Raw genomic sequence first — 23544 nt, 5'->3', positions numbered from 1 at the left:
ATGGAGACCTGCTATCTTCCTCTCGACGAGCAAATTGCTTATCTAAAGACAACGCTCAAGCAAAACAAAACACTAGTCACTGTACTAAACCGGGCTGCGTCGATGAACCTTCCAGGCTGGTATCTCGCTGCTGGAGCACTGACACAAACGGTCTGGAACGTGGTGACGGGCCATGATCCTGAAAGAGGCATCCACGACTACGACTTAATCTACTTCGACAGCTCGGATCTGTCATGGGAGGCCGAAGACGTGGTGATCAAGGCCGGCGCGCAGCTCTTCGCCGACATACCGGTCGAGGTCGAGATTCGCAATCAGGCCCGGGTGCACCTCTGGTACGAGAAGAAGTTCGGCGTGCCGTGCCCACAGCCCAAGTCCTCGGAGGCGGCAATTGATGTTTGGGGGACAAATGCAGCATTGCTGGCCGTTCGTCTTTTACCTGGCGATCAGTGGAAGTTCTATGCGCCTTGGGGCCTCTCGGATATCTTCAAGTTGACAGTCCGCCCCAATCCGGTGATTATGACGCGGGCGGCATACGAGAAGAAAGTGTCTCGGTGGCGCGGTCTGTGGCCAGAATTGACTGTCGTCCCCTGGCCGGAAGCAACACCGGAAGTCGGTCATGCTGAAGAGTGAACTCTTGTAAAAGGGTACACATGGATGGCATGTCAGGAACAAAGAAGCATATCAGTTCATGGCAATCGCTAGTCTAGAGACGCTTCTGTCAGATCTGCTTGCCTTGGCTTGCCCATCGGCGTCTAATCTCCCCGATGGAGGCCATAGTTAGTGCAAACGGTAGATAAACAAACGCTAAATAATTGGTTCATTCCACTAACCGTCGCTCACCACCGAAAGTTCCACAATTCACCCAAATGTAAAACACCACAACTGCATGACTCACCAATCGCCAGGACATTTCATACTGAACGGCCTTGCTCAAGCTCAAAAGCGGCTATATCACTTTAAATTGAACGCAGATCGAAGCCCAGATCCTTAGCCCGGGGAGGTGTAAAACTTCCTCCGTCATGGAAACAACAGTGGTGATTCGACCAGCTCAAGAGAGCGACCTGCAGCAAGTTGCCCAAATACATAAGCATTATGTGTTGAATACGGTATGAGATTAGGGCTGAATCGATCTGGCTTCTCAGCTCACTTAGACCAACCACACAGGTTGCCACATTCACCGAGACTCCAGTGCCCTACGAATGCTTCATCTCCACGTATCAAGCAATCACTAAACAGGAGAACCTTCCTTACCTGGTGGCTGTAGACTCTCAAACATCGAATATCCTGGGCTATGCCAATGCACATGGCTTCCGTGGCTCTAAAGGGGCTTATAGACACACTGTCGAAATATCGCTCTTTTGTCACCCTACGCACCTTAGCAAAGGAGTCGGCTCCAAGTTATTAAAGTCTTTAATCAATGCATTATACAAACCCCTAGAACATTCCAGCCTGAGAAGTTATCCTGAGACAGAGCCGCCCCCGATCAAACAGGTGCTTGCTGTCATGGCTGTAGATGAAAATGGCAAGAGAAACGGCCTAGCGTTAAAAGACTTCTACGAAAATCATGGGTTCAAACTTGTACAATTACGCCATATATCAACTTCTTTTAAATCACTGGCTGATGTTTTGTGATAGAACGGTCATTTGCGACGTGTGGGTTACAAGTTCGACAGATGGTATGCATTCAGTTCCTGTACTAGACGTCGGGAGAGATGACATCTAGTTAAGTGCTAACGCTCCTATCACTAGGATTGATACAATGTATCTTCAGCTGTCTCTTGAGTGAAACTTCTATACACTCATGATTCCAGCCATATATAGATGCGGGGATCCGCCGCCTCGAGTACAAAGTGTTAAGTAAATCAGCCAGCAAGTATCCTAGCTCACACACTAATAAAATATAAGGATTTTAGAGCAGATACTTTCTTTGTATTCGACAACGGGGAACCGGTATGGCCTGGTTTGCTGGCAGAGTGGGCCGAGTGGTAACTTACGGAACTTCAGGCTCCGTAACCATACCTTATAGTCTTCCATTAACATTTGAAAGCCAATACCTGATTCGTGGACATAACCCCAAACTAGATTGCCCAGCCTAACGGCTCTTCGCGATGTTCGTTCATACCAGAGGCGTTCTCGACCTAACACCACCGAGTGGTAAGGTGATAGGAAGCGATGGGCACTACTCGGCTCCCGCTGCCCCGTGTCCCGTATTTTGAGCGAGGAGAGTCACGAGCCTTCATGCTACGATGTTACCTTGATACAAGCTTTGAATTCTTTAGACTGTGTGCGGTCTAGTCTGGTATTTCCTACAGATTCATTGTGAATTTGAGTAAGGTTCGAACAGGCGTGGGTGAATATCAAAAGACAGCACTTTGGTAGAAGTCCGATTTATGAAAATGGTTACGCCTTCTCATACCACCACTACGCTCCTACTTGGGCTATACAGCATCCTCCCAGCATTTGCAAAGCCTCTTCAAGGGCGCGATCAAGCACCCTGGGCACAATGTTCGTTCAAATACCGTCCGCGAGCAGATTCGCGTTGTTAATTCATATCAGGTGGCGGAATAGGTTGGACTGGTGGAACGACTTGCGAGTCTGACTACACATGTGTATACCAGAATGACTATTACTCGCAATGTCTGCAGGGAACTGGTAGCACAACCAAAGTCACAACTACCACAGCGACCAAAACAAGTGCAGCTATGACCAGGGCCGCGACAGTGTATTTATGTGGTGACAGTACTATGGCCAAGGGTGGTGGCGGGAGCGGAACAGAGGGGGTATGCAGCACGTTCCCTCAGCATTTGACTTCTCCAGCGTTTTCCCAAAACTTTGGTATTGGCCAATGGTCAATGGCATCTACTACTCTTGGGCGCCTAACGATTGCCTGCTAATATGATGAACAACAGTGGGGCCAATACCTCCAATACTCGTTCTCGCAGGGTGTAGTTATTGTAAGTAATCAAGCGATTGCTGGACGGAGTGCTAGATCCTATACACGCGAAGGTCGATTCGATACGGTAGTCGGCGTTGTACAGTCGGGTGATTGGGTTGTCATCGAGTTTGGACACAATGATGGCGGATCCTTGACACCGACTGACAATGGGCGGACCGATTGCTTTGGGGACGGCACACAAACATGCGCAACAAGCTATAAGTAAGCAACTCCAATCTATGAGCATGTATTTCATGGTGCCTAACCGACTATAGTGGTGTTGCGGAAACTGTTCTTACCTTCCCGGCGTATCTCAAAAATGCGGCGGCTAAGATCTTAGCAAAAGGGGCAAAAGTCATCCTCTCCAACGCTACGCCAAACAATGTTTGGGAGTCTGGGACATGGTCGTGGGGGCCAGATCGATTCTTTTACTATGACTGGTAAGATTCAAAGCATGTTAAGGGGCGTTGTTATGCTTATTCTGACATAACGCGAAAGGCTTGCTGTTTCACAGCTCGGCGGGCCATCGAAAGGTGCCTACTTCGTTCCTCATGGCGAGTACGCAGCTCAGGCAATGAAAAATTTGGGTGCCGCCACAGTGAATGCTAATTACCCCAACGATCACACGCATACGGCACCTTACCTAGCTGATGTCATGGCCAAGGCCTTTGTATTGGGTCTCAAATGCGGTACTAGTTTGTTAGGAGGGTTGGCTCTTAACTCTACGTCCTCCTTGACGTCGACTTTTCTTGGTGCATGTCTTTCAGGCTTCAATTCAACTGTAAATGGACTTCTGAAGTGAGACTAAAAGGGCTTGTCTAAATTTATGTGCCGTTCGAGTACGCTTTAAGATGGACTAAGCTGTTTTTACCACATCTTGTTACAACTTTCTGTATATGTTGTTGCATACTTAGGAGATGTGATAGTTTTACGTGGCCTCTCGATCGCTCCACATCTGAGCGCACATCTCTGAATCCAACAAAGGATAAAGTCGAACGTCTTTAACATGTACATACAGCTGCTGGGCTATTGAAATAGTTGCTTGACTCCGCATCCCAGCTGGTTACTGCTACATAGGTTGGTTTTATATAGTCAATAAGGGACATATATGTACATAACAGACAGAGCCTCACCTGACGCATCGATGCTGCCGTGGGGAGGATGAAAATAGCGCGGGAGATTTCACAGTAGGACGCCTCATTGAGTTAAATGGTAGAGGTCTGGTGAGAGTCGAGAAATGTCGCGATCATTCGTAGGCCGAATCGTAGAGAAGCTTCGCAATATTCGTATACCCTCGGCGTTCGGCCACTTTGAGGGGCCTTGCTCCGCTTGAGTTCGTAATCTGGATGTTGGCTCCTTTCCCAACTAGTACTCGCACGGCTTCAATGTGGCCCTTATCTACAGCTGAGTTCAGTGGCGTCCACCCTTCTGAGTTCTGCATATTGATATCAGCTCCATGCTTTATTAGAACTCGCATGACATCAACATAATTTCTGTTAGCAGCCGAATTCAGAGGTGTCCATCCATCATTGTTGCATTTATTAACCATGGCCCCAGCTTCGAGCAGGAGGCGAACAACTTCAACATGACCTTTGTCGGCGGCAGAGTTCAGTGGGCTCCATCCACCAGAGTTCTGCAGATCAACCTGAGCTCCATGATCTAACAAGACTCGTACAACATCGACGTGAGCACGAGCTACGGCTGAGTGCAGGGGTGTCCACCCACGTTCGTTAACCCTGTCGATGGAGGCGCCTGCCGCAAGCAAAGCCTGCGCAACTTCAACGTGGTTCTCGTCTGCCGCTGAATTCAATGGTGTCCAACCAGAATTATTTGGCTTGTCGACTTTGGCTCCGGCTGCGAGCAGCATGCGCACGACTTCTCCTTTGCCGCGCCCTGCCGCCCAGTTCAAGGCCGTAATCCCTTTGTCGTTCGACTCATCGATGACTGACCCAGCTGCCAACAACAACTTGACAGTATCCACGTTACCCTGATAAGCGGCTAGCATCAATGGTGTCGCGTTTTTGGCGGTTCTGTCTTCTACCTTGGCTACATTGGCGAGAAGCAGGCTTACAACATTGGTATGACCTTGGCTGGCTGCTGAGATGAGTGGGGTGAAACCTCTGTTATTAGGCTTGTGAATATCCACACCATGCTGTATAAGTAACTTGACCACGTCTAGATGATTGGCATCGGCGGCACTGTTCACGGGCGTCCATCCTGCATTATTGGTGATCTCGGCATCGGCCCCGCGCTGAAGCAAAAACCGGACAACTTCAAGATGACCATAGCGCGCGGCTGCATTGAGGGGCGTGGCGCCGTCATTGCCCTGTGCATTGATGTCCGCTCCGTCCTTGGCCAGCTCCTTTACATTGATCAATTGCCCGCCAGCAGCAGCACTGTAGAAAGGGCTGCACTGTTGGTCGTTGTCGGTGTTGAGAGCCGCTGTTCCACTGCCAATCACTTTGCTGTCTGATTTTACATCTGTTTTCTTGGGCGTCTGTCTCGCCGAGGGCGAGGTTGAAATTCCGTGATTTCGGTGCTGCTCCGCGGGATATTCGGAATACGGGGGAGGCGGGAGATCGTTGGCAGCTGGGCTGACTTCCGCTACCTTCTCCGCCCGCGACGAAAACAGTCGCCTCCAAAGAGCCATTGCCTTTGACGAGGGTCTTATGGCCCCGGCCGTAGGTTGTAGGTGGTGGGAGAACCCTCGACAGGGTTTGACAGACTGAGCTATGGCCGCTGAGTTGTATGGCTGAAATGATCAAAACACTTCGCTTTGGCTCCCGAATCAATTAACTCACTAGTTATTTGCCCGTCAACTATCCGACGACTTATTAGGCAGTGTGGGGAGCAGATCTACACAGCCCATAGTTAGAACCGAGCTACGCAAATATGTTCGGCTCTCTAACTTGACCAATGACTCGCGAAGCTACAACTCGTGAAAGGGCGTCTTTAGAAACTCTCCGCGTTGGCCTAACGCAGGATCAAAGGCGCCCGTAACGTTGTCCGCTTAGCCGAAATCTGCCTCACTGCTTAGCCCACATGTTAGGCGACACAGCCACAGGCTTCACGCCCAGCACCTGACCAGAGCCCAAAGTCGCCGCCTGAACAAGGTGAAAGGCAACTTTTCACTCCTAGCATGGGTCTAATTCGAATCACCTTATTCATTCACCTTTCTTGTTGAATGAGTCTGTATTTCAAGCCTACAAGACAATGGCAAGAATACAGATGCTAGACCCCGACGACCTTCAGAAGTATCATCTCCCTATTGGGCTGCTTGGTTTCATCAACCAGCTAGCCAATTTCTACGTCCTGCTCTCTTTCACATGCGCTCGTCGTCCGCTCTGGCCATGGCGTCCGATCCAGCACCAAGGCTACAGCACCTTCATTTGCTGCGTCGTCATGATTTTGGTCATCGGGTTCGACGCTGACAGCATCTCCCATCTCGACCACTGGGAACTGATAACCAGCGTCGTTGGAAATATGGTCCTTCTCATATCTTTCATCGGGATTGCGTTAGGTGGATGTCACAGCCAGACTTCCCAAGTAGCAGCAGCTGGGCCACAAGCAAACGCAGTCGAATCACCACAGTCCATCGGCCTCAACGAGCGTCGCGAGACTGGATATTCCCGGGACCTCGAGAGGTGTGATATAGTTCTGGATGACAAAGGCAACACTTTGGACATTTCGAAATCAGGATCGTCCGAGTCGGAGATTCTAGGAGTGCCAGAGAACCCTGCCAACCGAACGTCTACAAAGGACGTCGACCCTATGGCATCACTATCTACGTCAACGACCATTCGAGAGGAACCGACTGAACTTCCACCACCGCAGAAAGCACCTGACACCGATACAGGCGCCGCATTATACATGCTCATCTTCAATATGCCCGGGACTATCCTTGTCTTTGTCGGCCTTGTTGGCCACTTAGCTCGCGATCTTCCAGCAGACTGGCGCGATATCAGCCAGCTACGATCCATAGTTATCACATTCAGCATCTTCTTAGTGGGCACGGTGCTGTGCATTATCGCTTCAGCCCTTCGCGCAGTAATGCGGGAAGAAGAGGCAAGTGACGAGTTGGTACCAAAGAAGAGTCACACATGGAAGGACTCTGTTTTCCTCGGCAGCATTATTCTCAGTTTCTTCGTGGTTTCTTTCGACAAATGGCTACTGGCCGCTCTGACCGGTGATATTAATGGGGCCAAACACATCCTCAGCGGGGGATCCTTGCCTCTGGTTTATATGATTTTAACGAAATTGCCAGCGCTTGCTTTGTAGTTATTGAGCTAAGATAATGATTAACGATTATGTATACGACCTACGTCAAATTGCCCTCGTTGCCTATGTCTCGTATAGGAAAGCAGTAGTGTGCTCAAAGGTATTACAGGAAGGCTATAGATGAATTATCATCATGCCATCTAAACGGCATACCAAGCCATGGCTGACTAGATTGAGCTTAGGGTTGTCTGGGCTTGTACGGAACCATATCTATTCACTATGGTACGATTTCCTTCGTCCAACTCCAAACGATGTCCCGGAGCCTGAATATGGTAGATGCATAAAGAGGTCTAACAATTTTGGATAGATTGGAGTTCTGCAAATTACGTCAGAAAAAGACGATCCATTATGTTTGATGATGAGATTTTACCCAAGTCCTGTCACAGGGTCCCATCCTTTCGTCACATGAAACCCGTTGGTCCCACAGCCGGGATTCGATCCACTTACAATGTCGTGAAAGACCTCTAGATGTTCATACTATTATCGTCAGCGAATGTGGCTTACAGCACTATATTCTTGTTCGAGATACCCACAATAACGGGATGAATGAAACCAATAGTTGACATATTAGCTGCCAAGCGCTCTTCGTTGATCAACGTCAAGATAGACGCCCAAATCGGCACGGCGACAGATGTACCTCCAACCCTATCTGCTCTGCCCTCGTTGAATATTCTGTAGTTCTCTCCAATGGCAGACACATCGGGATAGCCTCTTCCAGCCTTATTGAAGCGAAGGCCAGGTTCCGATCCGATATTGCTATAGTTGTTTCCGCCCCCAATGTAGCCATCGAAGGGAAGTTGCGCTCGTCGAAGATAATCTCTAACATGGTCCTTCTGCCAGGGAGGTGTGGAAAACACATTGGAGAAGCCACCTCCTGAGGGGAACCATGTTGTCGCTAGCTCAACGTATTTCTGAGGCTCCTCGTTGTCTTGAAACAGCTGTGTGGCTCCGACTGAGAGGACATATGGACAGTTCGACATAGTTCGTGGAGTGAAAACTTCTCTGTCCGGTCCGAGACAGCCCAAATAAGGATCCGCGGATCTGCCACCAACGCCATGATCTCCTGATGACTCAACCACTGTCACGCCCTGCAGGCCGAGCTTGAGGATTTCGACACACTGTCGCTGCATATAGCTATATGGTAGATCATGCTCGACGCCGCTGTAGGAGATCGAAATCACATTTGTTGGTTTGTATGTGCCACACATGAGCTGTCCCTCGTATCCACCTGATTCGAGGTTCGGATATACTGGATCAGCGCACTCCGGCCGTTTGCAATTTCCTTTCTCGCCAAACGCTGAAAAGGAACAGTAACTGCCATCAATGGCGTCAAAGAAAGCTTGTGATCATCAGCTTCGTGTAAAAGGGTGAAGGTCGCTGCAGACATATTTTCTCACTGTTGAAGAAGCCCGTCCAGACCGTCGTGCGTGTCAGCATATCTTCTTGATACCATTCATCATCCGTTTGATACAGGACAGTCTTCTGTGGCCATACGAGTGGTATTCCTATTTGAAAATCGAGATCTGCCTCCTTGCCCGCTTCATCAATGTTGGTTGTCGGGCCTAAAGCACCGTTGATGGAACGCAGTTCTGGATGTGTGCCTTGGGGGATGTGTCTGAGAGCAGAGCTGAGTAAATAAGTCCCATGGCAGTTTGGCTGATGAGTGCGTACGGTGCTAAGAATCTAAAATACTTGTCCAGATCATCTTGGTGGTAGTGTTGACCAAGAGATTGAAAGATACCTAGTTCGTTGCCGGGAGTTGCTGTGGTCCCGTTTGGCATTTGATATTGTGCTGTGGTCCAGGTCCTAGCAGTAAGCCAAACCATATTGTTCTCAAGTTGGATCAAACTTGCCTCGAACACACTCAGGAGTGACCTCTAGGTCACAGCCGCCAGTAATTTGAAAGTCCTCTGGTTCGATTAGTTGGACATGGGTGATATCGATGTCAATATTTCTCCTCTCCCTCGCCCCTTTTCTCCTTTTTGCAAAGTTCAAAACTTTGTCATCATATCCAATGGAAATTAACTTGATTCCTGGCGTAATATAGTCAAGTTCGCTGCTTATATCATGTGGTAAATAGTATCTAGTGGCACGTAAGGAAAAAATCCAGCCACGCCAATACGAGGTTTTACGAACTCGGAGGTTGCAATATTCTCAATGCCACTTTCAGCGTGCTCCCATATGTGATACGTAGTATGTAATAACTCTTCAACCTCTTCAACTGCAGCATCGAATTGAATCCACTAAAGCACATCTCAGCTTTATTTGTCATACATGTGCAGAGCCATCCCACCTGTTTGTTTGCGGATTGAGACAGACGACTTGCTGCAACCCCAGCCGATATAAGCCAGTCTTGCACCGCTTCCACACTTGACTTAGGCGGCGCAAACATTTCAGTGACCTCCTCCAATGACATATGTTGGCCATAATGAGGCGAGTTAGGCATCGATCTGCTTGCTGTTTGAATTCTTAATCATGCCATCGTGACCAGGGCAGGTTGAATTACATCTTCATAAGCGCCTCACGGCCCTTTTCCACATTCTTCTGATTAAGGCCGATCCGCATCGGCACTTTCCCCTGGGGATGTGCGCGTTTCCCTCGAGTCCAGCCGCGGCTGTTACGAGGCTCCTGCCACTCATGGCGCACATGTGAAGCAGGGACATGCTTGCGTTTAGAGAGATTATCGTGCTTGACGCTGTCAACTTGATGTTTCCATAGCGGTCCTGCTACCGCCTCAATGACCAAGAGGATAAAAATAATTGCGAAACGTAAGAACTGCATGGGGACAACCAGGCTGTATTGCTATTCCTCTCTAGGACTCTCGCCGTAAAAAAAGTCAACTGCGAAAGACGTTACATTTAATAGAAAAGGAATTTGAAGATCAGAAAGAATGCGATACGATCGCTGAAAATAGCAAATCGCCCTGGTCCATGCTAGGAAGGATCTGCATTCCGGTACCAAGCCCGTGGACTCTGGTTGATGAGTGATAAATGAAGGGCTAGCAGTTGAATAGCCGGAGATTATTGAGGTGTTAATATCATATAGTGGTCATTTGCGCAGGCATTGCGGATCATGACATTCCGGATAAACGTAGCGTGAAAGTACCATAGCATTCATCCACTACCCGTAGATTATGATAAAGCGATGGTTCGAAAGATTTGTAAGTATATTTGGCTTGCCAGTTACGTCCAAGGATAGCTGAGTGAGTACTTTTGGTTAGAACCCCTTTGAATGAGCATCATACTATGAAATAGGAGATTTTTGTAGGTCATGAATATTGTATTCGTAGCACATGGTCGTAGTCTACGACTCAAGTGCAGAGTCTAGGTGTCAAAAGCAACAGCCAGAACGCCAGAAGAGGGTGATCCTCCCGCACACACCCTCATCACCTTTTGCATACATGATACATCAAGCCATTAGTTCGGCACCGTTCCGGATCACGCCCACGACAGCTCCGGTCTGTATAGCCTCGGCGCCACCACCGGCCACTCTATGCTCGATGTCTGCAAGGCCATCCAACCAAGTAATCATGACCTCTGGTTTCACCTCCAATTTGACAATCTCCTCTGACAGTGCAGTAATTATATCTGCCAAGGCAAGGCCTTGAGCCACCTTCAAAGTATTGATCGTCGACAAACACGAGGTGACATCGCTGGTACTGAGAAGGGTGTTGAGAATCTCTTGGATTGCAGCTGGCGGAGGTGCTGCAATGCAGTTGTAAATCGTCTCTGTGGTGATCATCTCTCGCACAATATCCTTCTCGGGTATCTTCGGTCCGTCTCGTGGCTGCAATGGTGTACCTATGAAGCAGGTTAGCTTTCGTAATTTGGATCTACATCTACGTGAATCTTACTGGAAGCATGACAAGCTTGTAACACATTCAGTGCCCTTCGCATATCGCCCTTACTCAGGCGCACGAGCGCATCCGTTGCCTCAGGCATAATTTTGACATTCTCCTCCTCAATGACCTTGTCAACCAAAACCCGGATGTCCTGTTCTTTGAGAGGGCTAAATCTGAAGCGCGTGCATCGTGACAGTAGGGCCGGTGATAATTTGTGTGAATAGTTCGCAATAATGCAGAATCGCGTGTTGGCTGTGTACTTCTCCATGATACGGCGCAGTGCCATCTGGGCAGTGCTCGTCATAGCATCGGCCTCGTCGAGGATGATCAATTTGTAGCCGGCCAAACTCCCAGAACCAGCAGTCCGTAGAGACTGGCCCATGGTGAAGATCTGCTTGGTGGAGGCGAAAGTCTTGATCTGTTCACGGACAACGTCGATGCCTCGGTCATCGGAGGCATTGAGCTCGAGCACCATCTGCCGTACATTCTCCGCGCCGTATATACGTCTCGCGAGGGCGAGGATCGTCGATGTCTTACCGGTGCCGGGAGGACCGTAAAGAAGCAAGTGAGGAAGGCGGTTGGAGTCGACAAATTTGTTGATGGTCGCGAGAATGTCCTGGTGGCCAGAGACGTCGGCGAGAGTGGCGGGGCGGTACTTTTCTACCCTGCAAACAGACATTAGACCTTTCAAAGTGCGACCGGATGGCCAAGAAGAATAGGTTGAAGTCAAAATCCGGCGCTCACCATGGAAGGCTGTCCTCGGCCTCAACCGGAAGATTCGCCTTGCTCTGCTTGCCTTTGGTGGTATTCCCGGAGGAGAAGGTGATGTCCTTGGACGGCGCCGGAGCGTCAATGTCCATCTCGTCCTCAAAGTCCGACATCGTGGCAGGGGCGGACAAATCTGAGACTGGAGTGATGTGAGCAGCTGTGATCAAGTCTAGGGGGAGCTCTCCAGAGACTTTCGGCCACCTTGTAAGTTGTGCTGCGTGTTGTCGCTACTATCGTGAAGCCGTTTCCTCCACTGAAACTACACGACGCGTCGCGTCAATCTGCACGCGGGGTGCAGGCAGACACGTGATCACCATTAATTGAGCGGGGCAAGGTTCACCTGAATTAAGTAAGCTTACTTATCTACCTTCCCAGGCACAGGTCCACGTTACCCCACAAACACCTGCACTCTTCGATTTCCCTTCACCAGCCTCGGCTCTGTCGATGTTCCTTGGTGGTTGAATCATGGAATGATGCGGTCCGCGATAACCTGCTTACTCCTTGACAACATGCTGAGCACGACGATTCCTAGCTAACGTCATGTTCTGCGCCGTACCTGCCGATCTTTTCCAGTCTTTGTTTCTCCGCCGGCGAGCTTCATCAGCATTAGGCGCTGCTTGCAGGACTTGGGCACATCACGTGGTTGTCCAAAGGCACATGTCGATACAATCCAAGCCGACAACGGCTATAATCTCTCTTCAGATGTTGATTTCGTGTCATATTCTTGATCTACAATATTTGCGGCCATTGCCGCTTCCCGTTCCACTCGCTTTGAGACTCAAGCGGCAAGTTGCAATCGTTTGCCCCTGTCCAGTCCCTGTGCCCGGAACCCTCGCAACCCTCTCAAGTAGCTCGTTGAAATTGAACCTGATGTCCCCACCCATTCCTGAGCCTGTCAAATGGCAAGAAGGTGCTGCGACGGTCTTCTACTAGACTCGGCGCTATTCGCTTCTTTACAGTCAAAGCATTTCTGAACCGGTTTTGAATATGGCGGTGCTCGATGACTTTCTTCGAAGAGCGCCGAATTCGGCTCAATGACATGGAGATTACACCAGAAAATTCTCACGTGGTTCCACGGAGAGTACTGGATTCAGACTGTCATGCAATCAAAAGCAATCGCTCAAGTCATTTCACGCTTTGACCAGGGAGGCTCATTGGTCATAGAAGCCGGAGGACATCGAGACTAGGCTCTGCCCGTCCGATCTCCTTGAAGACCTAACAATGTGCCGTTGGGATGATTGCAATACATCAGAGTCACTAGCCTCGAAGACACTCTGCACCTCAGCTTCCCCACATAGCCAAGAGGCCAGATGGTGGTGACTAGGCTGGCCCAGGAAGTTGCTGCGCTCTGGCTTCTCCAAAATCTCGGTTTATCACCCTACGATGTTTCCACCCTCCCCGCACTAGAGCCACGCGACCCCCAGGGTCCCACTACTTTGCTGGCTTTGTTATTGGTTTGTAATCTGGGAGTTTCTCCCACTGCCGAGATGGTGGACTCGACCCCATTCTGCAAGTGAGACGGCCCGAATGTCATCGATATATTTCTCCCGGTGTTTTGCCGGCCATTAAACTTGGGCTCTCTGTCGGCCACTTGGCGGCCACGATGGCGCCTTGGACATGACGGAGACCTCATCGTCACCTGCAGTGCTTGCCACACTGACGAGCATGTAGTTCCGGCTCCGTGGATCTGGTATAGCCGAGCGGGCACGAGTTTTTCTTCTAGGTACATCTGTCGTAGCTATATAGAGCTCATCTATAGTCATGCTTCAGGTGGAGGGAGACGGTTGTCACGGACATTTTCCTTTGTCGAGACTGACTATCAAAGCATGCTCGTCAAAATGCTGTCGTCTCTTTTGCCCGCTGCTGCTTGGGTGATTTTAATCACCCATGGTGTTAATGCCCAGAACAATGTCATCACAAGTGATACTTTCTTCTATGGCCAGTCCGAGCCGGTGTTTCCAACTCGTAAGGCTACAATACCAAGTACAAGATGCCGAACTGAATAAAGTTCTAGCGCAACAGCAAGACACGGGGGCGTGGGCGGATGCCATAGCAAAGGCAAACAGCTTGGTTGCTCAGATGACAATTGAAGAAAAGGTCTTGCTGAAAATTTGCGAATGATGTTGATCATCTACTCACACGAATCTATAGGTGAACTTGACTGGCGGTGTCACCTCTGATACCGGCTGCTCTGGTTTTATCCCCGCAATTCCCCGTCTGGGATTCCCCGGTCTATGTCTAGCTGATGCTGGCAACGGCGTCAGGGCCACCGACTACGTAAGCGCATGGCCATCTGGTATACATGTCGGTGCAGCCTGGAATCGTGATCTAGCACATCGGCGAGGTCATTTCATGGGCCAGGAAGCAAAGACGAAAGGTGTCAATGTTCTCCTGGGTCCTTTGGTAGGTCCTGTTGGCCGTGTTGTTCAAGGAGGACGTAATTGGGAAGGTGTGTCTTCAGTCACATTGAATTCCCCTTCCACTCGGTAGAGACGGTGCCTAAACTTTCTTGTAGGCTTCTCAGTCGACCCCTATCTTACAGGACGGCTTGTCTATGAGACTGTGAGTGCCACTCAGGATGCTGGTGTCATCACAAGCACGAAGCACTTCATTGCCCAAGAACAAGAATCGCATCGCTTGTCAAGCACGTCGCCTATCGTCACGGAGTCAGTATCCTCAAATCTTGATGACAAAACAATGCATGAACTATACCTTTGGTAAGTGACCTTGAAATTTGTTTTTCTCTATTGCTAATTGCCCGTCTTAGGGCCTTTTACGATGCTGTGCGTGCTGGTACTGGTAACGTCATGTGCTCTTTCAACAGACTCAACAACTCATATGCATGTCAAAACAGTAAGGCACTGAATGGTCTGTTGAAAGGCGAGCTAGGCTTTCAAGGATGGGTGGTATCTGATTGGGGTGCCCAGAAGTCTGGCGTCGCATCTGCTGTGGGGGGTCTTGATGCTGCCATGCCGAACTCTTCAGGAAAATGGGGTGCCAACCTTACCCTAGCCATATCCAATGGCACGGTTCAAGAATCTCAGCTCGATAACATGGCAACTAGGTATGTCAATATTTCTAGCTGCACCAGACTATGACTGACAGCTCAAAGAATAATTGCGTCATGGTATCAAATGAAGCAAGATCACCCCGACTTCCCTGCCCCTGGCTATGGCATGCCCTCTGACTTATCGGTACCGCATGTTGTGGTTGACGCACGTAATAAAAGTTCAAAACAAACTCTGTTGGATGGAGCTGTCGAGGGCCATGTGCTCGTCAAGAACACAAAGAACGCGTTGCCCCTGAAGTCGGCAGATATGAAGCTCATCTCTCTGTTTGGTTACTCCGCCAAAGCACCTAACAAGAACAATTTTGAACATCCTGGAACGGGTCTGTTCTTCTCCTCATGGGGCGTCGGTGTTCAATCCGCAAACATTACAGAAGTCAACTTGGGCTGGTTCGGCAATCTCAACATTGCATACTCTGATATCGCCATCAATGGGACGCTGATCTCCGGTGGCGGGTCGGGCGCGGCTGCTTGGAGTCTCATAAGTGCACCGTATGATGCACTCGTAGCTCGTGCACAGGAGGATGGAACAGCATTGTACTGGGACTTCGAAAGTGCCTCTCCTCTTGTCAACCCCACATCAAACGCTTGTCTTGTCTTTGGCAACACATGGGCATCCGAAGGCTACGATAGACCATCTGTCCGCGATGACTTCACTGACGCTTTAATCTTGGATGTGGCTGACCAGTGTGCAAATACTATTGTTGTTTTCCACAATGCTGGCACACGCCTGGTTGACCAGTTCATTGACCACCCCAACATCACCGCTGTAATATTTGCTCACCTTCCAGGTCAGGACAGCGGCCGCGCCTTAGTGTCCCTCCTATATGGCGATGAGAATTTCTCTGGCCGATTGCCTTACACGGTGGCACGCAATGAGACTGACTACGGAGCACTACTCAAGCCTGACGTGACAGTGTCAGGTCGTTATCAGCACTATCCCCAGTCAGACTTTTCAGAGGGTGTTTTTATTGACTATCGGCATTTCGACGCTCAGAATATCACACCTCGCTATGAATTTGGGTTCGGCCTAAGCTATACTACTTTCGACTACTCAAGTCTGATCGTCTCTAAGTTACAAATGCCATACAAGCCGTATCCTACAGGATCGATTGCACAAGGTGGTCAAACGGACCTATGGGACGAATTGGCGATTGTCTCCGCAGAGGTAACAAATACGGGCAGCGTGGCCGGAAAAGAGGTTGTCCAGCTATACCTAGGCATCCCAGGTGACGACACCCCTGCCAGACAGCTCCGCGGATTTGAGAAACCGTCTATCCAGCCTGGGGAGACTGTCACGGTTCAATTTCCTTTGACAAGGCGGGATTTGAGTGTGTGGGATGTGGTCGCACAAAAGTGGCAACTTCAAAAGGGGCAGTATAAGGTCTTTGTTGGAAGCAGCAGTAGAAACCTGCCCCTTGAGGGCTCTCTTGCTGTAGGCTGCAAAAACAAATCCCGCCGTTAGCAATGAAGATAGTCTCGTCAGTAATCAACGACTTCAAGGCTTGTCATCAATACCGAGAAGCTCTTTCATTTGGTCTCTATGACATGGCACAGTAGTGCTCGCAACTGCAACCCCGGCTTACTCCCTCTGATCTGAGTTCAAATAATAGCGAAATCGATTTCCTATCCCATTCTAATTATTATCACTAAGTTGTTCTCGAAGCCATCGTACAGGAACAGTTACAAGTAAGCTCGTATCAGTACTGAACCTGCTTTCCGTCGAGCCATTTGCCATCTTCCCAACCGATCATGGCTTGAGACTCCTCTCTCTTGAAGAAATGCTGCTCGTCTGGAACAACGACTCTCAAATACTCCTCGTCGGTAAAGACCTTTTACTCTATGTTAGCCGCTGTCAAGCATTGTTAATGAGAAGCCGGTCTTTTACCGCCAGCAAATCCTCCATACTCTTCACCTACAAGCTCGCTGCACCATCATATGGTGTCATTGATAGACCCATTGACGCGTCGATAAGTGAGTTGTTGAAGTGAAACTGCGAGTACTTGACGATCTTCGCTTTGACTATGGCCACCGACAGCCAGGCTTTCGGGTGCTCTTCTGACCAGCTGGAGAGAGAAAGTATTAGTGTCCACGCAACAGGACTACAATGATGGAACCACAGTTGAGCACTCACTATCTATGAAACTCCTCTGTCGTGATATCGTCACGCTTCCGGATGAGGAAGGAGATCTTGATTAACTTTTCTGTCGTCGACATTTTGAGATTCAATTATTCTGGGGTTGTTTGAGAAGATCTGTTCAGAAAGGTTTACTAATGGTGAGATGGTCATAGTGAATTCCTTCAATGATTGACAATCCCTTTTCTTTTATACAAAGATGAGGCCGACTTTGGTGCATCTACCTCTAAGTGTTTTTCAGTGACAGGTATAGCGGATGCGAACCAAATCCGCGCTGTTCAGACCCCTGTAGTCACAAATGCGAATGCGAGTCGCAATCATTGGCCCAGACAATCAATCAACGCCAGTGCAAAAAGCGTCACAAGCTGGAGCAGGCGGTCGCTTTCTCTTTGTTGAGTCAATGGGGCTCGATCAGCCCACTTCTAATTTCATGGTCAATTGGTCCGACGGCGTAGAATGCTGTCGCGGGCACGGAATGTGATTACTGAAGCGTCCTAACAAAGCCGTCAGGCCAACCGCGAAAGTCGGGTCTAATATAGCAAGCCGCCGCGGCTGTATCATCCATCATGCATTGCAGATACGGCAGATTAAAAGGATTCTATCCCCCCTAAAACTCCCCTTAAAGTACCTGGACTTTCTTGCACATAATCAATTTTACAAATCACACTACCCTTTATGGTCGACATTAGTCGATAGATAGCAGCTTAGACCACGATATTGAGTTAACTTCAGTCGAGCCTCATCATGCTCGAGGTTGCTACAGTGTCAGCGGATCTCAATAGTTAAATCATATCGAGGATATGGGAATATTGTATTTTATGCTAGGTAGAGAAGAATTTCGATCTATACCTTGACTATCTTGAATCCCACTTTTGACAGTCTCAAAGCCATAAGGAAAACGGTTGTCAAAACAAGAGTGAACCCCGAAAAGAGTTGAACTCCCAGGTATTTGCCTGTTGACTTGAGTAGTGCGCCACAGACTGGAGGGCCAATAAGTGACCCAAAGCCATTGAACACGGACGCCATGCCCATCCATGTTCCTAGGAGGCCAAGGTCTGGTATGATGGACGCTAGAACAACGGCGGGCAGTGAGATAATACCGCCCGAGGTGAAGCCATATGCTATTGCAAATGCCAGATCTTCAGCCATGTCATGAACCGCTATCCAAGTGAGAGTCGCAATTGCGACAAGAGCAGAAGCCATGCAGATCATGTTAGTCGGTCCAATTCTCCCAGCAATCAGAGACGGGATAATCCTTCCCGGAACAGATGCTGCGTTCGCAATAGCGACCAGATAATATGCAAGCTCTCGGCCTTGCATTCCGTGTGTGAGTGCATAGGGTTGGAGGTAGAAGAGAGGACCAAAAAAGCCGACGTAGCTGAAGAACATAGCCGTGAGATAGAAGAGGTAGGCTCTGTTCTGAAATGCAGCAAAGTCCACTAGAGAACGTCTTTTTTTCGGCTTGCCTCTCGGTCGCATCACGACCAGCGAAAACGAACAGGTGATGAAACAGATGAAGCCGAGGACGCGTGTAGCCCAAGGAAACCCGACTCTGGGTAGGAGACTCTGAAAGATCAGAGGGTAAATGGTCCCCCCTAGACTGCTTCCTGAAGTCACAATTCCCGTTGCTATCGCCCTTCGCTTGACAAAATACTGAGGTAGAAGGGCTAAAGACGGGATGAAGAGGCATCCGGTGCCTAAGCCAATGCAAAAGGCCTGAGCAAGCAAGATCTGCCAGTATGCAGTACACAGACTGGTCATCATGAAACCGAATGATGTCAAAGATATACCTACGATGACGAGTAACCGAAAGTAACCAGCATCGTACAATGGGCCAACTACAACTCCAATAAGCAGCAGGAGAAAAGATTGGACGGAGCCAATCCAGGATATTGCATCAGGAGACTGGCTCTCGAGGAGATCTTCCTCGTAGTATGTCTGAAAGCTCCCGTAGGAGTTCACAATGCCCCTACAAAGGATTAGTCTTAATATCATGTTGTTTCCTGTTCTATGCTGGTACTCACCAGGAGTTGAAGAAGAGAGCAAACGATCCAGCAACCTGTAGCCATGCGAGGAAACCGCCATCCACTCGTGGCTGGACAATGTCCTCGGAGGTCTCGACTACTAGCAACGACGCAGCAATTGGTTGACTGCCAATTGCTTGGTCGATGTCTTTGTCGCTCTGGCTTTCCGTCATGATGGGCAAAGTTTCTGCACACTGCACTAGCTCTAGTGACGGTGTGCCTTATTCAAGCATTTCACTCGCGCGCCGCCCTACGAAAGATCTCCCAAAGAAAACAGATCATAACCCATTGCAATGTTGACAACAAGAGTAAGTTTTTTTCGAGTAAACATATGTCCATGAGAGATCAATCCAGAAGACAGCGCATCTTCAATTGCGTCGGCTTCGGAATCGGCCTAGTGAGCCGAGCGCCGACCCGATCTCAGCGATCTGAGTGGAGCCCAGTTTCTTCAAACGATCAGCCAAGCCGGCCAAGCCGGCCAAGATGGCCAAGCTGTCCGGGCCGAAGCGTACAACGGGGTTGCAGATTTGACAGCCCTTCAATGACTTGGACGAAATTGTTATGATCTTCGATCTATGACCAGTTTCATTTCGAAGGGCATCTGTAGAAGTATTGCGATGCAACGAAATACTTGGAGTGCTAACGACATCATTCCTTGGGAGAAAAGCAGGCATGAAAGAAACAGTCGCTCTGCTGAATAGGAATACCAGCAATCAAGAATCTCGAAAAATTCGTCGCATTACCACTCTTTTAGCGAAGCGGCCTTACTAATAAAAGGCGAGAGCTTGCAGCCATGCATTTACCTCACCGATGGCAATCGCCGCCTTACCCAAGAGGCTCGATAATTCGAGCTTGAAGCGTGCAGCATAACAGCTTGAGAGGTCAGCCAACTCTATTATGGTGATGAACTTCTCGCAGATTCTGCTTCTTGTTCGCTCCGAGCGGACACTTATAGCACGAGACTTCCTTAGAGTTAGACCATAAGACTGAACGGTGAAGCGTAGATACTAGGTAACTCGGGCGGCCCAGCCTCTTACTAGATCGAGGGGTGTCAGCCATTATGTTGCAAATAGTCTCGGACGGGTTGTCAATAGCGCCGCTCTCGTTGGAGACAGTGAACCCGGATGGCCTGGAGTACGAGTGAGCAGGAGCAGGGTCACCGAGTTGCCCGAGACCGAGACGAGTGGCCACGTGCTTCAAAGCAGTGGCATGCAACGAGGAGCGTCGGGAACCGGCACCGGGCAGCGGTGCCCACGTTGTGCCCACGTTGTGGGTTGCTGGAAGCGGACGAAGCCAAGAAGAGGACAAGGAACCCGTTCGGCCGTCATCAGCGAGAACAAGCTTCCCAAGCTCGACAAGCTTTTGCGCCACGAGGAAGCGCGTCTCAACCTCAACGGCGCTATGAGGCTTGTCTGCTTGTTTGCATGTATCTTTTGAGTCTAGTCTAGTCTAGTCTCTTCAGATCGCCAGGGTCGGGTCGCGGTCTGCCTGGTGTTGCTGTTGCAGGTGGAGAATAAGAAAGACGGACCACCGTTCGTGTGTGGCGCTGCGCCAATGTCAAGAGCCAGAGCACCCCACGTGTTGCATCTGCAACCCCCCCAAACCTCCCCAATCTCGCAAACTCACCCAAGACGTTCCCTGCAAGAGTGCAGCAGCTTGCACCTGCACTGCGTCACCTTCCCAAGGCATCGCAGCGCCGCCTGCAGCTCCCTCAGCTCCTATTGATCTATTCCCATGTCGTTGACCGACGCAGCAGCCTGGCGATGCGTAATTTCATCTGCTCGCAATCTGTTTGGCTGCTCAGCATCAGCAGCCGGCCATCTCCACCCTGGCACTCGCTTCACCGCGCCATCATAGTATTGGGCCCCTTCCTTCCACGGACTCGTGCGCCGCTCATTGTTCTACCGCAAGCTCAAGCTCAAGCCCCCGTTCGGGATTGCACGGCGCAACTACTATGTAGAAGGGCTACCCGGCGGGGGGACTGTCAAACACAATGGCTACCGGATACGATGCGACACGGGCAAAGCTCACAAGCTCGCTCGAGGATTGACTGAGCCTCGGTGAAGTGGCAAGTGGCTACAGAGGATGTTGTGATCAGGCATGACATGACATACGTGTGCAAGAGACGGCGATTCTCTGCGTCATGCTTCTCATCCGCCCGCCAAGCCATGAAATGTTTCCAGAAGGGCGGCTTTGGAAACATTCACTCGCGCTTCTGCACCACAAGAAATGCGCCATGGGTAATCCCCGCAGGGGCAGCAGAGGTTGGGATTAAGACGGCCATTAATCCTGGATCCCTGGCCTGGCCTGGCCTGGCCTTGCCAAATGGCAAATGGCATGGCAGCGCATAGCAGCGCATAGCAGGGCATGTGGAGGGTGGTATTCTGCCGACGAACCAATCGTCCTCGTGCCATTACACGGGCAAGATGGGAATCCCTCGTGCCTCCGCAGTTCGACCGTGTGCACTGTCTGCGTGCCCCACCGTCCTTCTCTTCGAGACTGTCAACAGCTCTCTGCCTGTACTTGGTGGGAAACGTGCCTGGAGCCGGGCAGGATCGACGGGTATTTATCCTAGGTGCCCTCCCCGAGCTGTCGGGTTCAACCTCTGAATCTGGCATCCCGATTTCAAGTCAAGTCGAGAGCATTCGCCGCCAAGCCAAGGCAAGATGCGCGCGCAAGCTATCACCCTCCTGGCCGCTGCCGGGTCGGCACTCGCCCAGACTCAGTACACGGCCACCTCGACAAAGGACGTCTATGTCGCCCAGGCCACCGCAAAGAGCCTGAGCCCCACGAGCAATGTCAAGGGCAAGATGTTCGACCGCCTCGCAATCATCTGGCTCGAGAATACTGACTATGAGCTCGCTGCCGGAGACCGTATGGACCTCCCCCTTTGCCAATTGACTCTGTCTGAAGGCCCCAAGTATTAACTCTCGTCTATAGCGAATCTTGCCTGGCTGGCCACCAAGGGTATCACTCTCAGCAACCATTTCGCTGTGACGCACCCGTCCGAGCCGAACTACGTGGCTGCAATTGGTGGTGACTACTTTGGCATGAACAACGACAACTTCAACTTCATCGACGCCAATGTGTCGACCATCGTTGACCTGCTTGACGCCAAAGGCATCAGCTGGAGCGAGTACCAGGAGGACATGCCCTACAGCGGTTTCGAGGGCTTCGCCTGGGTAAATCAGCAGAACGGGGCCAACGACTACGTCCGCAAGCACAACCCGGCCATCATCTACGACAGTGTCGCCAAGAGCGACGACAGAATCGCCAAGACCAAGAACCTAACTATGTTCTGGAAGGACCTCGAAAACGAGACCTTGCCCCAGTGGATGTTCATCACCCCTAACATGAGTAAGCCGAGATATCAGTCGACGCATTGATCACTTTAAAGACTAACAGCGCATCAGCCTCTGATGGCCACGACACCTCTGTCACTGTGGCAGGTACCTGGACTCGCACCTTCCTCGAGCCCCTCCTGAATGATAAGCGCTTCATGAACAACACCCTCGTCCTGATCACTTTCGACGAGAACTCAACCTACGCCAAGCAGAACCGCATTCTCGGAATCCTCCTTGGAGACGCTGTCCCCGAGAAGTACGTCGGCACTACCGACTCCAACTTCTACAACCACTACTCCGAGATTGCCTCCGTCTGCGCCAACTGGGACCTCAAGACCCTAGGCCGCTGGGACGTCGGCGCCAATGTGTGGCAGGTCGTGGCCGAGAAGACCGGCGACGTCATCCGCCCCTGGAGCGGCGACATTCCTCTGGCCCAGATGTACTGGAACCAGAGCTACGACGGCGTTTTCAACAGCGCCGTCGTTAACGGCGAGTATCCCCGCCCCAACGCTTGCATCAAGCGCAGTGGCCGCTCTATTCTGCCTGCCATCGGCGCTCTGTGGAAGGGCAACAAGAACCCCAACTATTACGAGGACAAGATTGAGATCCCCGATGGTCTCCACCCTCCTGCACACTACGGCTTCAAGGGTTAAGGGGCGTAATAGCAGCCTCTTGTAGGGAATATGTAGATCTGGCATTAGTAATTGGATAGACCATCATACTTGTAAATACAAAACTACAAATTCTCCCAATAAATATGTATCATGGGTGACTAGGCATTTCAACAGTTTGGGCAAGCAAGACACGCCGTAACAGAAGCTAGGTCCGTTACAGTATTGTGCTCTGCAAATCAAGATCCTCAAGGTTGTCAAGCATATCTGGCAACTATTGGTATAAGCGCAGGCGAGGCAATTTTTTCTAAGCCAATCTCGAGCAACAAAGACGGTCCCACAACATATTGAACCCGGTCTCTTAGCACTCCAAGAGTAATAGCAGGAAAAGCCCGCAGTTCACTCTCACTTGATTAAGTCTCGCCAAGACCGATAGCGCCAACACGTTGCAGCTATAACATCTATACCTCTGCCGGGGTGATATTTGTTAATTCTGAGTGGGATTCGCGACTTTTCGGACAAGGGAGTTGCTACTTTTG

The 23544-nt window shown here is 50.2% G+C and overlaps 5 protein-coding genes across 5 annotated transcripts; 3 read left to right on the top strand and 2 right to left on the bottom strand.

Annotated features, from left to right (window-relative positions):
- Positions 1 to 630, top strand: UCRPA7_7759 (putative fad binding domain protein; the record flags this gene model as incomplete). Its single annotated transcript, XM_007920282.1, has 1 exon — positions 1 to 630. One exon carries the CDS (start codon positions 1 to 3, stop codon positions 628 to 630), a length of 630 nt encoding a protein of 209 aa, XP_007918473.1.
- A 9991-nt stretch (positions 631 to 10621) lies between these two features.
- On the bottom strand, positions 10622 to 11914 carry UCRPA7_7758 (putative replication factor c subunit 3 protein; the record flags this gene model as incomplete). Its single annotated transcript, XM_007920281.1, has 3 exons — positions 10622 to 11013; positions 11121 to 11719; positions 11799 to 11914. The coding sequence occupies 3 exons, from the start codon at positions 11912 to 11914 to the stop codon at positions 10622 to 10624; spliced, it is 1107 nt and encodes a 368-aa protein (XP_007918472.1).
- Positions 11915 to 13757: 1843 nt separating this feature from the next.
- On the top strand, positions 13758 to 16354 carry UCRPA7_7757 (putative glycoside hydrolase family 3 protein; the record flags this gene model as incomplete). Its single annotated transcript, XM_007920280.1, has 5 exons — positions 13758 to 13787; positions 13974 to 14271; positions 14338 to 14539; positions 14590 to 14886; positions 14935 to 16354. 5 exons carry the CDS (start codon positions 13758 to 13760, stop codon positions 16352 to 16354), a joined length of 2247 nt encoding a protein of 748 aa, XP_007918471.1.
- Positions 16355 to 16804: 450 nt separating this feature from the next.
- On the bottom strand, positions 16805 to 17106 carry UCRPA7_7756 (hypothetical protein; the record flags this gene model as incomplete). Its single annotated transcript, XM_007920279.1, has 2 exons — positions 16805 to 16955; positions 17024 to 17106. The coding sequence occupies 2 exons, from the start codon at positions 17104 to 17106 to the stop codon at positions 16805 to 16807; spliced, it is 234 nt and encodes a 77-aa protein (XP_007918470.1).
- Positions 17107 to 21716: 4610 nt separating this feature from the next.
- Positions 21717 to 23047, top strand: UCRPA7_7755 (putative acid phosphatase protein; the record flags this gene model as incomplete). The annotated part of the gene is made up of 3 exons (XM_007920278.1): positions 21717 to 21924; positions 21991 to 22407; positions 22464 to 23047. 3 exons carry the CDS (start codon positions 21717 to 21719, stop codon positions 23045 to 23047), a joined length of 1209 nt encoding a protein of 402 aa, XP_007918469.1.
- Between the last annotated feature and the right edge of the window lie 497 nt (positions 23048 to 23544).

The sequence above is a fragment of the Phaeoacremonium minimum genome, assembly GCF_000392275.1.
Source record: "Phaeoacremonium minimum UCRPA7 unplaced genomic scaffold PA7_03_scaffold_552, whole genome shotgun sequence".
Classification (NCBI taxonomy): Eukaryota; Fungi; Ascomycota; class Sordariomycetes; order Togniniales; family Togniniaceae; genus Phaeoacremonium; species Phaeoacremonium minimum.
This window is presented reverse-complemented; position numbering and strand designations above follow the sequence as displayed.